At 40.7% G+C, this 19,588-nt stretch overlaps 1 protein-coding gene across 7 annotated transcripts in view; it reads right to left on the bottom strand.

Moving 5' to 3' along the window:
• The window catches only part of RAPGEF5 (Rap guanine nucleotide exchange factor 5), a 223,941-nt gene that overhangs the window by 80,560 nt on the left and 123,793 nt on the right, over window positions 1-19,588 (bottom strand). For 5 of the 7 annotated variants that reach the window (XM_038390291.2, XM_038390287.2, XM_038390288.2 and 2 more), the window contains 2 exons: window positions 3,347-3,465; window positions 2,891-2,979 (listed from right to left, as the gene is read on the bottom strand). In XM_038390291.2, coding sequence (XP_038246219.1) covers window positions 2,891-2,979; window positions 3,347-3,465 — 208 coding nt within the window. The remainder of the gene's footprint in view (window positions 1-2,890; window positions 2,980-3,346; window positions 3,466-19,588) is intronic. The other 2 variants (XM_038390290.2, XM_043509198.1) reach the window with 1 other exon arrangement.

Below are 19,588 nucleotides of genomic sequence, written 5' to 3'. Positions count from 1 at the left end.
CCATCTTGGACTATTAAGTAAAGGGCACATTACTATGCCTTCAGCTTTCTGGGAAGGTGGACTGTATACACCCAATTGCTGTCAGTTAAAGCATAATTGTACCATCTTACAAAAGGTAATGGTTCAAATTACTCAGGACGTCATTACTCTGCAACATAACAGTGTCATTGCTGAATATATGTTAGTGGAATGGGTTAAAAGAGTGTCCCCTAATAACCGGTAGAAGTAGTTTCAAGGCAAACAGAGAAGCCACTATCTCTGTTGTCCACTGAGGATATGTCTACACTGCAATGAGAAACCCATAGCTGGCCCATGCCATCTGACTCGGACTTGCAGGGCAATTTCACTGCAGTGTAAACTTCCAGGCTTGGGCTGGATCCCAGACTCTAGGACCCTGTGAGGTGGGAGGGTCCTGAAGCTCAGGCTGCAGCCTGAACCCAGAAGCCTATACTGCACTGAAACAGCCCCCACAGCCTGAGGTTTTGCTGTGTAGGCATCCGCATAGGTCCTGTAGGTGCTACCACAAAGATGTGCATGTACCTACTGTGCAGCCAACACCCCGCATTTTCACATACAAATTTTTGTGGTTAGGAAATACGTGATTCTACAATGGACTTGCATGAATTTTGACAGGTGACTCCATTGTGCCTTCATTTGAAAATTTAGCACCCAAAGTCAATTTTTTGAAGATAAGCCCTATATTACTGTATAAATAAAAGGAAAACAATAACAGCACATAGAAAAATGTGTTGTCATGTAACTGCAGGTAAACTGGTCATGGTTTAGGGCCAGCCATTTCATTGTTTTTATGGAAACCTGAATCCATCATCAGACTTTAAATTCTTGGTTTCTGAACAGTACCCAGCTTCTACTGACCACACTGCAGAGCTGAGACATTCAACCTAAAAAGATATATTATCGTCTCCTTACAGCCAGTCAAGCAGTGGCATTAGTGCCAGTTTTAAAAGCAATTTTTCATCCACACTCTGGAACAATAAAAAGATGCTAATGAACAGCTGAGTTGGGACCCCCATGGGAAGAAATAAGCAGGGAGGTAAAACAGAGGTAATAAAAAGTCAAGATATACTAGATATCTGATTCAGACACACCAGCAATTCTTTGTACTTAAAAAATAATGCAGAACATTACTAAAGACCTCAACATTCTCTAGTAGGATTATGAGGTTATGAACAAAACTAATAGCAGTTTATAGGAGTGGCCAGTTAATCTCCCCAAATCTACAAACGCATAAGTGAACTTTTCTCTGATCTGAATTACTTTGCCAGGAATATCCTTTCATGAACCAATTCTGTAATTCAGCCTGAGAACGGGTGCAAGTACATTTATACACAGCACTATTATGATTATACCTGAGGAAGCAGAACAATCAGACAGTGGTGCTTTCTCTGCACAAAATATTAATCTCTAGGCAGACAGAAGCAGCACTGGGAACATCATAATAATCAGACAGTTTGCATTTCTTTTGGTTTCAGAGTAGCAGCCGTGTTAGTCTGTTTTCGCAAAAAGAAAAGGAGTACTTGTGGCACCGTAGAGATTAGCAGTTTTATTTGAGCATAAGCTTTCGTGAGCTACAGCTCACTTCTTCGGATGCATTTAGTGGAAAAATTTCTTTTGGATTATTCTTTGGGTAAATTATGCATCATTGGTAAGAAAATACATCCTGTCCAACAATAAACTACTGACTTGCTCTGAGAACCCGACACTAAGATTCCTATGGGAGTCACAGATGTTATTTATACTTTTAGTCACTTTAATCCTTTTAAACATGCTTATTCTTAGTAATCTCATTTGTAGTAGGGCATATACACAAGCATCGAGAATATGCAGTTTAACCCCATTGGGAACAATAAGAAATACCAACTCCATTTCCAGCCAGCTACATTGCACAGCCCTTCAGCAGCATTTTGAAACTCTGAAGATTGATCTTGTGCTGACACTTCACCAGCATAACTACATTCACTAAAACTGTAAATAGATTTCAGGTTTTAGGCACTCCTGATAAACTACCAAAGGAGCTCTGGTGACAGAAAACTGTGCATTTAGCCAGGAGATCAAGCTGAAAAATACACTACATATCAAGTAGCCTGATCAATATAATAATTTGCTCCAAGCTGGAACAAATTACAATCTCTAGTTGAAGACACACAAGTACTACATTCTCTTATATACTATATCTTGTGCTTTGAAGGAAGTTTGTATGACTTTTTAAGAAGCAGTAGATATGCCAAATGTACTTTGATGGTGGCAAAATTTTATTTAGTTAGAAGATTGAACTGCTACATAAACTGTGCATCAAGTTGTCTGATCAATATAATAGCTGCAGGCTACAAAGAATTACAGTCTCTGGTTGAAGAGATACGAGTACTGTGTAATAGACACTGCAGCTTGTGCAATGTAGGCAACAATGTAAAGCCATTTATGAAAAAAGCAGAAGTTCCTGTGAAGCATGTAGCTGCTGAATAGTTTCATTAATTGTTGACACTTCTGCCCAAAGGCTGTGCGCCCCAGTTCAACACATTCTTATTACCGGGTTCTCACATTTCCTCCTTATATTTGACATCAGGTACCAAGGCAGTGACATTAGTCAGCTGGCTTTCAACAAGGACTAGTGAGAATTTCAGAGGGAACAAAACCAAAACAAAACCCCACTGGCCTGGATTTCATTTCCTTTTGATAAACATAGCTAAGATATCACCTGACAGATCCAGCATGTGAGTTTAAATGCAGCACTTAGAACCCTTAACAGCAGAGGTCATTATATGCACTATTATATGCCAATTTGTCAGCCAAACGTGCTGACAGTATCACAAACAGTAACAGAGGACACAGAAAGCTGTGTTCTAGGAACAGAATCCAATTTGTACCTTACCTGTCTCTTTGTCTTGGACTGCTTCCAGGTGCAAGTCATTCAGAAGGTGCTCCAAAATCTTCTCTGGAGTCCCCGATACCACCACATATCTATCAGAAAGCAGAGAGTCCACAGAGTCATCCTCAATTGAAGACTGTGAGCGGCTACTCCATTCATCCTCCTCATCTTCTTCATCAATATATTTAAAATAAGGCACATCAAATGTAGGCAAGGGAAGCTCCCTGCCTAGAAAGGCAGCAGAATCCTTCCTGTTTAAATGAGGGTCAAAGATCCTCACCCTGGAACTTCCCATAGTATAGAGTTAATAACAAAGACATTCCCTAAATGCTACAATATCTTGCCATCTTATTTCTCTTGCTGGTAACTGAGTCCATCTGGCTGCTGAAAGCTCTGCAGTCAGCTTGTGTATTCGTGTCTCTCTCTCTCTCCCTGAGCGCCCAAGGAAAAAACTCTTACCTCCAATCATTCTCAGCACTCCCTGATGTGGGGGCTGGGCTATGTGACGACACTTTCCTAAGCAGCAGAACATCTTGGTCTTGTTCCTTCACTTGAATAGTAGACACTTCATCATTCTGCTTTAATTTGGAGGGGGAGGAGGGAATAACAGAAAAAGAAAGTGGTAAATTCTCATGGGATTTGGAAAAAATTGAGGTAGCTGATTAGAGCTACATTTTCTCCCTATGGAAGCTGCTACAGACTGCAATTTCTTCCCATAATTTATACTCCAAAGCTTCACAATGCATCAGGCATCTGGGCAGATCTCTTGCTTGCCTTTTAAATATATTAGCAGAGCTGAAAATGAGGGAGAAAGCAGTTTCCTTTGCTGAAGTATTTAAATTAAGAAACAGGGTTAATACATCTGGTTGGAGAGATGAAATGAAGAAAGGTTCCCCTTTGTGACTTTCGTTAACAGTCTTTAGCACAGTGTATTGGAGGGTTATTCACAGTACCAGTGATGTATTCATCTTCCATTTGAAGAATGCATGTTTCACTATTTGTTTAATTAATAAACTGGAAGACTGATTACAATAGTCACAGAATTGCAAACACTTTCAAGCAGTTTAACAATAGGTAACTTACTACTCAAACAAAATGTACATGCTGTAAAAGTACTCGTGTGTTTAAATAGAGGCAATAAAACTAGTGAGATCAAAGATCATATATATGTTTCTAAGCCTCTATTTCTGCTTTGCATCCAAATCTCCCTCCTTCTCAACAACCTTTTAATTATAAAAACAAGACATCAACACAGGAAGCTAAACCCCATGAACATCCATAATTTGAATCTCAGCTAAACTGAGATTTGGACATTATGGGTCAGTGCACCGATTTTCTTCATCTAGGCTCCCTTAAACAGGAGGGAGCTGAACAATCATCCATTTCTGCTCACACAGCCTATATCCATGAGCACAGAGCAACTAAAGCAAGCTGACTGTGCAGTGTACGAGATGAGGGTTCGCTGCTGACTGAGCAGCGTGCATTGAAACATAGTGACTGATGAAGAGTTTCTGACCACAGTGAGATTCTCCTGGCAGACCCTGCCACAAGTGCATGAAGCCGCACAAAGAGAGGCAGGAAACATAAATGCAAACTGATATTTCAGCTACTGCAGTTCTGACAATTTATAAAAAAAATATCAAAAATGCTCCATGGTAATTTGGTTTGGCATTACACTGTTCAGTAATTATTGTATGAAGTATAGTTGTAGCCATGTCAGTCCCAGGATATTAGAGAGACAAGGTGGGTGAGGTAAAATCTTTTCTTGCATTTTGCTGTGATGCTGAGAATACCTTTCCCAGACCTGAAGGAGAGCTCTGTGTAGCTTGAAAGTTTGTGTCTCGGACCAACAGAAGTTAGTCCAATAAAAGATATTACTTCACCCACCTTGTCTCACTGTTCAGAGAAACAGACACAGGTTTTAGCCTATTTTTGAAGCAATAAAACTAGCACTTATGTATCAACTGTACAATATCCATAATCCATCACAGGAGCAGTGGAACTGGGAGTCTGAAGGAGTGGGGGTTACTAGTACCCCTGCAATGGAAATATTGTGGGGGCTCTATCCCCACATAAACCCCTGTACGACACAGAGGGAGGCGCAGAGATAAGAACAGGATTCAGAGGAACTGGAGTGGCCACTGCAGGGCTCAGGAACAGGTCGGGGACAAGGAAGCAGGACCCGAAAGGGCTGAAATGGGCCTGCCTGGGAGTAGTTGGAACCCTTCTTCCAAGCCTGGAGCCGGCTACCCACTCCTCCCGTCTCAGTACCTCTCCTCACTCCTCCTTCTGTCCCTGCATCTCCCCTCCCCCGCATCTACCAGTTGATAGAGAATCCCAAGATATGAAAGATTTACTGAAAGCAACAATGTTTGTGATACCATACAGCAGTGCAGCTTTATGATTAGCCTTGTATTTCCTTATTATTTAATATTTATTTTGTGGTAGCACTCACAGGCTCTGATCCTGCACATATGAAGACATAATCCCTGCCCCGAAGAGCTTCCCATCTAAGAAGATTTCTGTATTTGTAAACACCATGAAGAATTGACCTATTAAATTTCTTCAAGGTCAGACATACTGGTACTGAACCAATTAATGTCAGGTATTCATTGCAACCCTCCCGAGGGGCATTAGTGAGAAGCCACATCACAGGAATACTAATGCATAACTGTAATCTTTTATTTCACAAGACGGGTTTTTTGTTGCCTACGCATTTACAGAGCTGCAATGAAAGGAGAATAAAGAGAGAAAATAGCACAAAAACAATCAATCAAAATACAGGTTTATACACTTTAAACTCTCTCTCAGGCATCCTCTAATCCTGATACTCATTTCCCCTGAATCTACTGATATTTTGAGGTGTAATACATATTGGGCATGTACATGATATATGGTATTAACATTATCAGTGGACCATCTACACACATATATGGAAATGGGTTTGTAGTGTGTGTAAGTATATAGTAAATACATGTACATTTTGTGCAGAACACTAGTGGGCAGTGGTGGAGGCAGAAGCTGTATCATACTGACAGGACACTAACAATATCTTATTCTGGGAAGATATAGTTTCCAATTTGAAACCCTGCTAAACACAAAGCATTTCCAATATCAAAATAAACTAATATTTCAAACTTCCATTAACTACTTGGATAAGAGTATGTAAATTAACTGCATAGTACCCAGATAGTACAGTTTTAACAAGGTTCTTCCTTTCTGTCTTCTTTGCATATTTATTTCAAAGTATAGAATGACCACGGGGCCAAGTTTTGGCTTCCCAGAATGTATTCATTCAGGACTCAGTTTCTATATAAAATAAATAAAATCACATGAAGAAAGGACCTATACATATCCCAGGGTTTAAAGTATTTGTGTTTTCAAGACTAAAAGATATTCATTTGAAATTATATAAAGATGAAAGAATGTTTCTCCTATTAGAATCTTGTATGGTCCAGGAGATGATTAATGCATGTTGGAAGAAAACAACCAGGGCCACCATCAGGTTGCCCTTCCTACATCCATGGGGAGAACAGAACGCAGAGGACAGTAAACAAAGTATTCAAAAGGGAGGGCAGAGCCATTAGCAAGACTATGCCCCATAGAATTCAACAGTGTGAGTCAAGATATGTTTCTGTTACTAATCATTTTAAGTTTTCATATTCAAAATATTTAACAAAACAGAAACACTTATCACTTCTTTTTCAAAACAATGTACAGGCATTGTCTAACTAATCTGTACTATACCTTTGTGAGCTAGGCAGGTCTGTATTATTATCCCCATTTTATTAGTAGTAAAACTGAGGCAAAGAGGCTGCCCAGAGTCACACTGCAAGTCAGCAGCAGAGTCAGAACTAAGCCCTGGCCTACACTACAAACTTATAATCGGTATAACTATGCCGCTCAGGAATGTGGAAAATCCACACCCCTGAGCGACAGTTATACCGACCTAACCCATGGTGTAGACAGTGCTGTGTCAACAGGAGGGCTTCTCCCCTTGACATAGCTACGACCTCTCAGGGAGATGGAATACCTATGCCGACGGGAGAAGCAGCACTAAGCGTAGACAAGCCCTAAAACTCAGGGATTCCTGGCATCCCAGCTTCAAGCTCCGTTCACAGGATTTGGGGTTTTGCTTATTTGACATTCACTTCACCCCAGAGCAAGGGAAAAAATAACTGAGTAATAGCTTGTTTCAGGGTTTGCTTGGTTTTATGCTTTTGTAAAGGAAGCATGGCCCAGAGGATAGACCACAGAATGAAGAGTCAGGATCTCCTAAACTGTTATCTGGATGTGTCATTGAATCAATGTGTGGCCTTGGGAAAATCACTTACCCGGATTCCATGTTTCTCTGTTTCCCCGTGGATGCGTCTAATTTACTTACATGGGTACCGAGGATTAATTTGTTTGTGTTTGCATAGTGTAATTGACATTCCTCCTGGGTGTGGTGTTCTGTCCCATCTAGTGGCACCGAGACCACTTAGAGAGAGAGAGATAAAATGAGTCTACTCTCCAGCCCCTAGCTAACAGCCAGTCGGCTTTTAACTCATGCTATAGAGGCTCATGCACTAAGCTCTAAGAGCTTCGATCTTGCACCATGACGACCAGGATCTGTCGGCATTACAATAGCACTGTGCAAGTACTAACTAACTATTATTCTCCATGTTTGCTGTGCTTTTTAAGTAATTGCCTCTTGGAATCCAAGTACAGCACACCTGCCTTATTATATCACTCCTACATGCAAGCTACTTATGGTCAGGAGTTTTAAATAAATAATAAGAACTACTTGATCTGGCAGCTCTTTTGACCAATATTATAGTCAATTTTCCACTAACAGAATCTATTTGTCTTCTATTGAAATAAGCCATATTGTCTGCACTGTGATTTAATTAAAACTAGGGCTGTCAATTAATCGCAGTTAACTCACGCAATTAACAAAAAAATTAATGACAATTAATTGCACTGTTAAACAACAGAATACAAATTGAAATTTATTAAATATTTTTGGTTTTTCTACATTTTCAAATATATTGATTTCAATTACAACACAGAATACAAAGTGTACAGTGCTCACTTTATATTATTTTTATTACCAATATTTGCACTGTAAAAATGATAAAATAGTATTTTTCAATTCACCTCATACAAGTACTGTAGTGCAATCTCTTTATCATGAAAGTGCGACTTACAAATGTATTTTTTGTAACATAACTGCACTCAAAAACAAAACAGTGTAAAACTTTAGAGCCTACAAGTCCACTCAGTCCTACTTCTTGTTCAGTTAATCGCTAAGAGAAACAAATTTGTTTACATTTCTGGGAGATAATGCTGCCCACTTCTTAATTACAATGTCACCTGAAAGTGAGAACAGCCTTCATGCTTCAGCCATCGTTCCAGAGGACATGCTTCCATGCTGATGACACTTGTTTAAAAAATAATGTGTTAATTAAATTTGTGACTGAACTTCTTGGGGGAGAACTGTATGTCTCCTGCTCTATTTTACCCGCATTCTGCCATATATTTCATGTTATAGCTGTCTCGGATGATGATCCAGCACATGCTATTCATTTTAAGAACACTTTCACTGCAAATTTGACAAAATGCAAAGACGATACCAATGTGAAATTTCTAAAGATAGCTACAGCACTGGACTCAAGATTTAAGAATCTGAAGTGCCTTCCAAAATCTGAGAGGGACGAGGTGTGGCACATGCTTTCAGAAGTCTTAAAAGAGCAACACTCTGATGCAGAAACTACAGAAAAAGAAACCACCAAACCACCAAAAAAGAAAATCAACCTTCTGCTGGTGGCATCTGACTCAGATGATGAAAATGAGCATGCGTCAGTCTGCACTGCTTTGGATCATTATTGAGCAGAACCTGTCATCAGCATGAACACGTCCTCTGGAATGGTGGTTGAAGCATCAAGGGACATATGAACCTTTAGCAGATCTGGCATGTATACATCTTACAACGCCGGCTACAACAGTGCTATGCAAATGCCTGTTCTCACTTTCAGGTGACATTGTAAACAAGAAGCAGGCAGCATTATCTTCTGCAAATGTAAACAAACTTGTTTGTCTGAGCGACTGGCTGAACAAGAAGTAGGACTGAGTGGACTTGTAAGCTCTAAAGTTTTACATTGTTTTATTTTTGAATGCAGGTTTTTTTGGTACATCATTCTACATCCGATGAAGTGAGCTGTACCTCACGAAAGCTTATGCTCAAATAAATTTGTTAGTCTCTAAGATGCCACAAGTCCTCTTTTTCTTTTTGCATTCTACATTTGTAAGTTCAACTTTCAACATGTTAAAGAGATTGCACTACAGTACTTGTATGAGGTGAATTGAAAAATATTATTTCTTTTGTTTTTTACAGTGCAAATATTTGTAATAAAAATATAAAGCGAGCACTGTACACTTTGTATTCTGTGTTGTAATTGAAATCCATGTATTTGAAAATGTAGAAAACATCTAAAAATATTTAAATAAGTGGTATTCTGTTATTGTTTAATTGCGCGATTAATTTTTTTTAATCACTTGACAGACCTAATTAAACAATACTACCATTTATTTTCAGTCTGTCAGTAACTCTGGAGTGCTAAAATATTTATATATGTAACGTAACTAGACAAATGGAACTCCCTACTTAGCTGGTCTTAAGTTGTGTAGGTCTCTTCACATAACTGGGGATATGACCCTGTAAGATATATGAATGACTAAGGAGATTCAAGCACAAATTACAGTGATGAAAAACAACAACAGAAGGGGTGCAGGTTTCAGTGTTGCAAACATTTCCACATTGATTTCTCTGTATTACCAGCAAGTTGACATGGTACTGGCACAATCCAACCTCCAGTCAAATTCATGGAGAATGGAAACAAACAAGATTATTTCCCAAGGCCACGTGCCTTAGAGAAACCCAGTCACTCTGTCCTCCTAGGACAGTTTTGGCTTTTCATTAAAATTTTTGTAAGGAACCAATGTGCAGAGAGAACTACTCACCTCCTCCATATTAGAAACATCCAAATTAGGGAGGCTTTGGTTTCACAAAGCATCAAAAGTTTGGTTTGGTTATTTTTTTTTTGCAAAGGAATGTTTTGAATTCCATTTTAACCCACCCCGCTCCCCCCAAAGTTTTGTTTTTTGGGGGGGAAGGGATTGGAGGGGAGAGGATTTTTGGATAAATAGTTCCAGCTTTGAATCAGCTCCATTTCAAAAGGCAGAGGCAGGTTTGGTCTTACAAAGACTCATCTGTAGGGTGCTGGTTTTCCCAAACCAAGATTAGTTTGGCTCCAGGTTCCATTTAATCTGAATTCCCCAAAGATCAGGTGGGTTTGGTTTGAGGCATGGATCCAGTTTGGGCTCATTCCTGCTCCTATCTCCAGGGGTTACAAGTGCTGTTCACTCTCTTCCAGAGCCACTGCCACCACCAAACTGAGTTCAGCAATAGAGTCTGTGAACCAAAGCCACCATCTTCCTTGGCTTGCAGAATGTGAAGACAGGAACACCAAGGACAGGAATTCACAACCAGTGCTGAAGGACAGTACCAAGTGGCATTAGAGACATAAACAATGCTCACATCACAGCAGTCAGTTTTAGAAGAGAGCTTCACTGACTGGCAGAAGGTGCACCTTAAGCAGCTGTAAACAAATCTACAGAGTTTCACAAAAGGAAAGGTCAATGGGGAAGAAGGAATGAAGGGGGAAATAAGAAAAGAGAAAAAATGATTAGGGAACAAATTTTAGGGAGGAAGCAAGCTTGGCTTGGGAGAATAAGGGGAACATATTGTGGTGGGCAGTCAGAGAGCCTGGAACTTTCTGAAGTCTCTTCATCCCCAAAACTCTAGGCAGTCCTATTCTAGCATGAAAGGAAAAACAGTACATTCTCCATAACGGAACAAATGTAATTAGAATTTTGCTCTATTTGAACAGCTGAATAGAAATTAATGTGTGATTTGCAGAGATGTATAGTCATTCCTCTGAGACAGGATGCCTCCATTGGTTTCAAAGAACGTATTTATTTCACTCTTTTCTAAAGCACCAACACTGCAGTATCTAGGTGCTAGTTACATCATAATTTAATAATATATACTTTCCAATTAAAGAACACTCCTTCCCCGTCATCTTCTCAAACTGTGTTCTCCAAGGAGACCAGATCCTAAGGATAGCTAGCCAAGAGACCAGTTTCAGAGGGAATCCCACACCACTGATTTTAAGTAGGAGGAGACGGCCCATAGTTAGGAAACAGCCTGAATAACAGCTGAATAACAGCCTATTAAATGGAGCACTCAAAATACAAGTCTGCATTCAGACTTCCTCACTCCTGAGCAGAGATTCTGAATACAGGGAAAAAAAGAATTCCCTGTTTGGTCAACATGTAATGAAGCAAAACTTCACACAGATTATCTCCTTCTAAATCACACACATTAACAAAGGGCAAGAACCTTTTGTTTTTACAGCTTAATTTGGTAAAACTGACTCAGCACAACCAGATAATGCTGATCACTTCTGTCTTCACATCTTTTGATGCTGGTGCCAGTACTTATCTTTGAGTGGTAAGGGAACATGTATATGCTGGGAATGATGTGAGCTTATGCAGGTATCAGTACTCGTTCCACACCATAGAGCTAAGCTCCAAAAGAGCTCCTTCTACGGCAGCACAAGGTGGGGAGATATGAGGAGATGGAAAAGGGGAACAAGCATGGCTGGTGGGTCTATGATGACCTGGATCCATTGGGAGTGGTGTGCAGTAGTTGCAGAGGCTAGCTACAGTGATAGCACTTTCTGCTCTTTGTTTTGAAGAGGGTTCTGTCCTCCAAGGTCCAATGGAGTACCACTGCACAAACCCCATTTACTTAAGCTTTGTGCTGAGCTAAAGATTTAGGCCTAAGAGTTGAAACTGTTGGTGTGGCATATGGCACTGGAAGATGGACAAGCCCTTGTATAAAAAATAATATTCTAGTATGGTATAGAATGTGTTCAGGTAGGTAAGAGAGGTTGCACCAGGGGGGAGTGGTGAGGGTGGAACTCTGTGTGAGGCTCCACTTCAGAGAATCTTTCTTAACTGAATAGGCATATTTATGTGCTGGACAGCATCAATTCCACTAACACCCGATGGCACAAGTAACACCGATAAAATACTACTTTAAAAGAACATAAGATTACAAAGCAAGCATTGGAAAGATAGGAAATGACAGAATGAAGGTTGCATGTGCAGGGCATTGAGAATATAGGAAAGACAGTCTCACTACTCTTATTTTCAGACCCCAGACTGGTCCACAGCAGTCCAGAGTAGTAATATCAGGGAAAAACCTGCTTTTCCCCAGGCTACAGCACCTTCACTGCTTACAGAATCTTCAGATTTCACCTGAGCAGCTCTAGCACAGCAGTTCTTAAACGATAGGGGACAGCTCCTAAGGGAGGTGTGGGAATGTGTCAAGAGAGGGCCGAGCTGTGTGCTTTATTTATTTATTAAGAGCTCTGACTGTCAGCCCTGGATGACTGGGGCTCATGCAGAAGGGCCATGCACACCCAGGAGGCAGGATAACGGGCACAGCCGGAGCCCTGATGCCCAGGCTCAGATGCTCCTTCTACCCAGCCCCACCCTCCCAATCCCTCAATAGAAGGCAGCCCGGGCTCGGGCTCTCCTTACACTCTTGTCCTCAATTCCTCACCTGAAGGTGGCGGGGCTCTAGCTGTCAGCCCCAGGGTGGCGGCAGCAGCAGTGCCAGAAGTAAGGGTGGCAATGGGGTGCTAAGTCTGCTGTGAACTGCGATATTGATGAATCTCACTTTTCACATTGCCACCCTTATTTCTGTGCTGCTACTGGCGTGGTGCTGCCTTCAGAGCTAGGCACCCAGCGAGCAGCCACTGTTCTCCGTTCTGCCTTCAAAGATGGTGGTGGTATATGTACTTATGGAGGGGCATAAACAACTACAGACACAAAGAAGGGGGGCCTGATGAAATAAGTCTGCTCTAGTCTCGACTGAGCATGTGCAAGCTGCAATTTTTCAAAGGCTCATCACTTGGCCACATTTGGGAAGATCATCATAAGGATGGCAAAAGGCACATTCCCTGATATGAAGGCCACTCCCCTGCTTCAAGTCACATGGCCCCCTAGAGCTTCTCAAAGAAAAGATCATCAAAAATTTTTAATATGGCAAAACAAAGTATTTTTCGCTAACCTCATTCTCAGAAATGGCTGAACAGTTTCGGCTGAAATTAAAAAGTTAGCCTGAGGCAGACATCAAGGATGAAAAATTGCAGCCCAACTGGTTAAAGTTCAGAAAAGTTATCAGCAGCTGAAATCAGGGTTTTATAATGGGAAGTATTGGGCAACCTCACACACACACCACCTAGTATCAAGGTTGTGCACGTGCGCACACGGACCCCCCCCCAAAAGAAAGTAAATATATATTTTACTATTTCCACACCAAAAAATAATCCCAGAAGGGAATCTCTTTTAAACAAGATTCACCACAGACTAAAGATTGTTGTCACTTCATTAACTTTTGCATTGGAATATATTACTCTGAAGACAGTAGTAGATTTCAAGGCAGCAAAAATAATAATTTGGAATTACTCAAATGACTAGATACTTTATCGGAATCTTCCACTTTATTTACAAAGAAAGTGGAAAGGAATTTACCAAAAATTGAAGTGGGAACAAATATATAAAATCTTGGAAAAATCCATCTCAGGTATGTTGTTTCATGGAGTTCCAAAGCATATGAAAGTCACAATAGACAAACTTGATTTACTTGCAGTACACTGAGAATAATATAGTCAAGAATCATTGGCATAGCTTAACCAATCCAATGCATGAAGGACAGGTCACTGATACAGAGCGATCTGGATCACTTGGTAAACTGAGTGCAAGCTAACATGTATTTTAATACATCTAATTGTTAAGTGATACATCTAGGAACAAAGAATTAAGGTCATACTTACTGGATGATGGACTTTATCCTGGGAACTAGTGACTCAAAACAGACTTGGGGGTCAGGGTAGAGAATCACCTAAATATGAGATTCCAGTGTAATGCTGTGGCTAAAAGGGCTAATAAAATCCTTGAATGTAGAAAATATAGTAATAGAGCTGATATACTACCTCTGTATTTGGCACTGGAGTGACTGCCGCTAGAATGCACTTGGCCAGCTCCGGTGTTCACAATTCAAGAAGGATGTGGATAAATTGTTAAAGGGATCAGAGAAGAGCCAGGAGAAAAATTAAAAGATTAGAAAACATTTAGTGATAAACTCAAGGAGCTCAATGTATTTAGCTTAACAAAGAGAAGGTTAAGGAGTGACTAGATCACAGTTTATAAGTACCTACATGGAGAACAAAAATTTGATGATAATCTCTTGACTCTAGCAGAGAAAGGTGTAACAAAATTCAATGGCTCGAAGAAGAAATAGATGAATACAGCCCTGTGCAGATACAAAAATGTGGATCTGCATCCGATCCATATCCACCACAATCGACCGGTGATCCGACCTGCGATCTACTAGCCATCTTTTGTGTGTATCGGCGTCCGCACCAGGAAGCAGTGTCACAAAGACTAGCAATCGGGGCGGGAGAGAATGGAGATGAGTGAGAGGTGGTGGGGTCTTGCAGGGAAGAGGCAGCCTGAAGGTGGGACTCGGGGTAAGGGGTGGTGCCGGGGCAGGGTCTCTAGGAGAAGGGGCAACGCGGGGGGGAGGGGAGAGGCATTGCGTGCTGCTCCTGTGTGCTCACGTGCAATAACAGCAGCAGTGAGTATTGCACCACAGTGGGGCAGAGGGGTGGGGCCCCAGGGCCCCGCCTGCTCCAATCCCCATGGCCGGGGGCAGGCTCTGCTGGCCAGGAGCCAGCGGGCCGGTAGTGCAGCCAATACTACCGGGCCATGGTGGGGACGCTGGCACTGCCTGAGCTGCTGTACAGGAAGCAGCGTGGTGAGCTGGTGCTGGATAGTCCTGACTCTGTCCTGCCACCTAGCCCTGGCTGCCAGCCCTGAATGTGCTGCGGCCCCCAGGCTGCCCAAGTCAGATGCCACAGGCCAGGCACCGCCGGTGAGTAGAGCCCTGCGTGGTTGTATCTGCATCCGATCCACTATCTGCAAAAAGGTACGCGGATATCCACGGATTTGCAGAGCTCTACAGATGAATTCAGACTGGAAATAAGACACACATTTTTAAGAGCGAGGGTAATTAACCATTAGAACAGTTTACCAAAGGTTGTGGAGGATTCTCGATCATGAGCAATTTTTAAATCAAGATTGGATGCTTTTCTAAAAGATATGTTCTAGTTCAAATAGGAATTAATTCACAGAAGTTCTATGGCCAGCACTGTGCAGGAGATCAGATTAGATGACCACAGATGTCCGTTTTGGCTGTATAATCTATGAAATTGCTAAATACTCTGGCCTATGGGTTACCAACAATCATGGGGCACATTTTCCTACCATCTCCCACTTTCATAAAGAAAAATTTCAAAGATGGCCACTATTCCACTTCATCTCAAAATATCATAAGCATGAAATTTTGATTTGAACGGGACTTTCTCGCATTTGCATGAGTCAATTTTAGACAAATATCCGCTGTCCAAAATTTCAAATAAAAACAAATATCTGTAGATGCATATCCATCCAAAACATTGTTCACACAATATTTAATAAAACACACAAACACAAAATGCAACCATAGAAGGGGGTGGCCAAAGGAGAACAAAAATCTGCATCTTTTCATTCCTTATTATGTTACCTACTATATACTAACATTTAATTATAACTCTACCCTTCTTTTGGATTTTACAGTAGTAGCTTGTTTCCAATCATAACCAACTGGTAAATCTACCTCAGAACTCACATTAACCCCCCAAAACAAAGAAAAATGGAAATGTGGCTAGCTTATAAAGTGAATTAGTTTTGATACCTGACCATTCTTAAAGACTACTGAACAAACCATAGAACGATGAAATTGTGAAACTACAAGTGCTGCCATCAAAATGAACTCAAAGACAATACTAACAGTTTCACTGCAGTTTAATGCTCAGACACGTATCTGGAAGATCTACAGCAGGAAGCCCACATTCTGCAGAGTAAAACTTGACTACTGTGGATATCAGCATTTATAAAATGGTGGTAAAACAAAAACAAAATTCTTATTTAAAATATTATCAAAATATTCTACTGCCAAGAAGGATTTTGTAAGTCAAATAAAATAATGCACCCTATGCACTTTTTATAAAAATTGCTGATGTTATTATCCCCTTAGTTACCTTGTCATAAAGAGCACATTAATAACAAGGCTGCCATTGTAGACAGGTCAAAAGAATAATGCTGGCAAAACAGAGCTGAGAGACAATGTGTATTAGGGAAACCCCCCTCGACAGACACACATCAAGGCATACTACCTCCTTACATGCAGATCATGGGACCAGCTCTGCTATCCTTACACTCATGTTGAGTAGTATCTTTCTTACTTAAGTATCCTATTGATATCTTGTTGGAACTACTCATGAGTAAGTACTACTCAGCATGAGTAAAGATGGCAGAATGGTGCCATTAGACCACAGTCCAGCACGTGCTTACGCATATAACTTTAAGCACAATTAGCCCGACTGCTTTCAAAGAGACTACTGTATAAACTTATGCTTATTGTTATTTGTAAGTGTACTACACTAATGCCAAAAGGCCCTAAGGAAGACTGGGGCGCCACTGTGCTAGGCACTAAACTTCGTTAACATCACACAGGAGGTCAGAGGCAGGCAATATTGTGAATATAACCAGATCTCCTGAATCCCAGGGTTGGTCTTGCCCCATCTCCTAGGCAATGCTACCTCTCAAACCTTAAGCATTTTACTGGACTGGGGCCTAAATAAGAGGGAACATAGGAGTAGTGGTATGACAACGCTAACCCCACACACTCTTTGTTGGGTGATGAATAATAGCTATTTATGAAAATAGAAGAATAGGCATTTTCTTCTTTCTCCCCTTCCCATACGCATATACTTAATTGTTATTAGTAGATGCAGCCTGATAGCTTGGCAATGCACTCAGCAAGGTCAACCTAGGGGACTCTTACTTCTTAACCCGACTAAAGGTGAAAGAGACTATTTTGGCATTTAAGGGGAGAACAGAAGCAAGGGCGGAGTTCATGCAGTTCTCCATCAGCCCCTAGTGGCTGTCTGTGTGCCACTGTTATCATAAAGCTTCTGAAGTAAGAAGGTGCTTGCAGACCTTGAGCATGTGCAATTTTTACATGGAAATAAGTCTGAGATGCAGAAGGATAGATTTGTGTTACAAAAGAAAGGGAAGGGTTCCAATCACTTCCTCCTACACTGTCTCCCTCTCAAAATTACCATCGTGGTCATTAGAGCTGGTCAGAAATTATCTAATATAACAGATTTTCTGTCTGAAAAATGCCAATTGATCTAAACCAAAACATTGCAGGATCATTCTGATTTTGCCAAGATTTTGATGGAAACCATGCTCTCCTGGCAACCTGCATGGAGTTGCAAAGGTGGAACCAGAATTTTTTTTTTTTTTTTAAAGAAGATTCCATTTCAGTTTTTCCAAAGACAGAATTTTTCCCCCTTTTTTAAAGATTTCTGTTCCATGGGAACAGTGAAATTATTTGGGTAACAGGGGAACAAGAAAAACAGCTATTTAACATTCCAAATGGATGTAGACTGGCTTCTACTGCAGCCCATCATTAGCTTTCACACATGAATGGAAACAACTCTAGAAGATAACGTACTCATATTTAGCTTGTCTAACTTTTCAATGTAGGGTGAAATTCATCTTAGTAAGCAGATGCTATCCATGGAATTAGGGCAAATTTCCAATGCAGATGAGGACTAAACTCAACACATATACTGGCATGTAACCCACACTCCTTACACATTACTTCACAGTTTGGTCAATTGAAACCAAACATGTCAAAGACGAGTTTGGCCAGATGCACTACAGTTTCATAGCAACACCATTTAAACTGCACATTAAGGACTCAAGTGATAGCTAAGGTCTCCTGCAGAACATCTGTATACAGGTGAATATCAAATATATGAATCTATTTACTTATATGCTTCCACTGTGCCCATCGCATAGTACTGGGCACCTTGCAACTTCTAAAACAAACAAAAAAATTCTCTGTTTCCCCTCTCCCCCCATCCTCCCCTCAAAAGGAAGACTTAGGTTATGATGCTGGAGAGTTTTAGCACTGACTTCCACAACTGTGGTCCAACTGTAGAGAAAGTTTCTCTCCTACTGTCAGGAGTAAGGGCCCACAGCTAGCCTGCTTACTTGCTAGTTTAGCCCCCAGATGGCCAAATGAGCACAGCGGGGCCCCAACTGAGCCACCTGATTGACCAAACCACCTGATTGGCTGAGGGGATCAGCAGACCTGCTCTTAAGACCAGTAGCAGGGTACTGGCTACTCAAGGCATTTGCCCATGGCTGTGATTGCTCCTGCTTGTTCCCAGCCCTGCTCCTACCTCGCTTCACTCGAGGTAGCTCAGCTCAGATTCCTGACTGACTCAGACATCTATCCTCCGACTCCAGCTCTGACCCTGGGCTCCTCTTCGTGGCTATTGATTCCTGCTCCAACCACTAGGCATGACTTCCCATGTCCTGGTCCCCAATGCTTATGTTTCATTCTCAGGGTTGAGAATTCCCTTGTTCCAGTAGAAAAATAATTAAATATATGCATACAATACACAATTTGTATTTTAACAGAGGTTTCCAAACTTATAAGATCAGAATTTATCCATTAGTCTTATGTGCTCTTCCTGACACTTATCGCTACCTGATGTATTTTTTTTAAGCGTCTGTTCTCAAAGGGGCCAGCACTGATGTTTGAAGATATAGCAAACACCTGTACCAGAATCAGACTGGAAAGCTATGAAAGACAAATTCTAAAAATGAAAATACTGTATAAATCTCTCAAACTCCAATATCAAATAATCTCTAACGTATTGACATATAATGGAAAAATATGTAATAGAAACTTTTACCCAAAAGTACGAAAACATTGTGTATGGGAGTGAAAAGTGATGCTAATTTAATGTTTGAAATAAAATCACTTCATTCAACTTGTGGTTATGCTGCAGTGCAAACAGTAGCAGTCATCACCTGGGGTTTAAATAATTGATTGTGGTAGCTTTAGTGTATGTTTTTAACCCTAAGCAGCAAGATGATATTTTCAAATTTCTATTAAGAATAGCATTAAGTAACTCTCAATGTAATTTTCTTGGTTATGCTAGCTACTTTATATTCCCACCTACATAGCCTGAAATGATTATCCTTTTACTGATGTTTTCTAATGGCTGTTTTCTTATTAACTAATTCTTGTATTTAAATCACTCAAAAATAGATGAGTCACTAGTCATCCTCAGGCTTGATAATACATCCTGATCAGACAGCAGAGCAGAAGATGCAATAAGAATAGAAAAAAGGGCTTGAAGAGAAAATAAAAATTAATCCCTTTATTCAATATCTGGGGACCTAATTCTACATTTCTTACTTAGGAATGCTGATAGACTTCAGTGAGTGATTTCTCACGATAATAAAAGCAAGATCAGGCTGCATGCAGGGTCTCTCTCCTCCCCCACATCCAAACATATTACAGAATATTTTATCTGAATACTCAAATGATTTAAATCAAACCTCCACCACAGCATTCAGACACATACTTGATTCAGAGGTACCATTTTTTGCCGGGGA

Source organism: Dermochelys coriacea, chromosome 2 (genome assembly GCF_009764565.3).
Source record: "Dermochelys coriacea isolate rDerCor1 chromosome 2, rDerCor1.pri.v4, whole genome shotgun sequence".
NCBI classification, from domain to species: domain Eukaryota; kingdom Metazoa; phylum Chordata; order Testudines; family Dermochelyidae; genus Dermochelys; species Dermochelys coriacea.
Note: the sequence above shows the minus strand (reverse complement) of the source record. Positions and strands in the feature narration are given on the sequence as shown.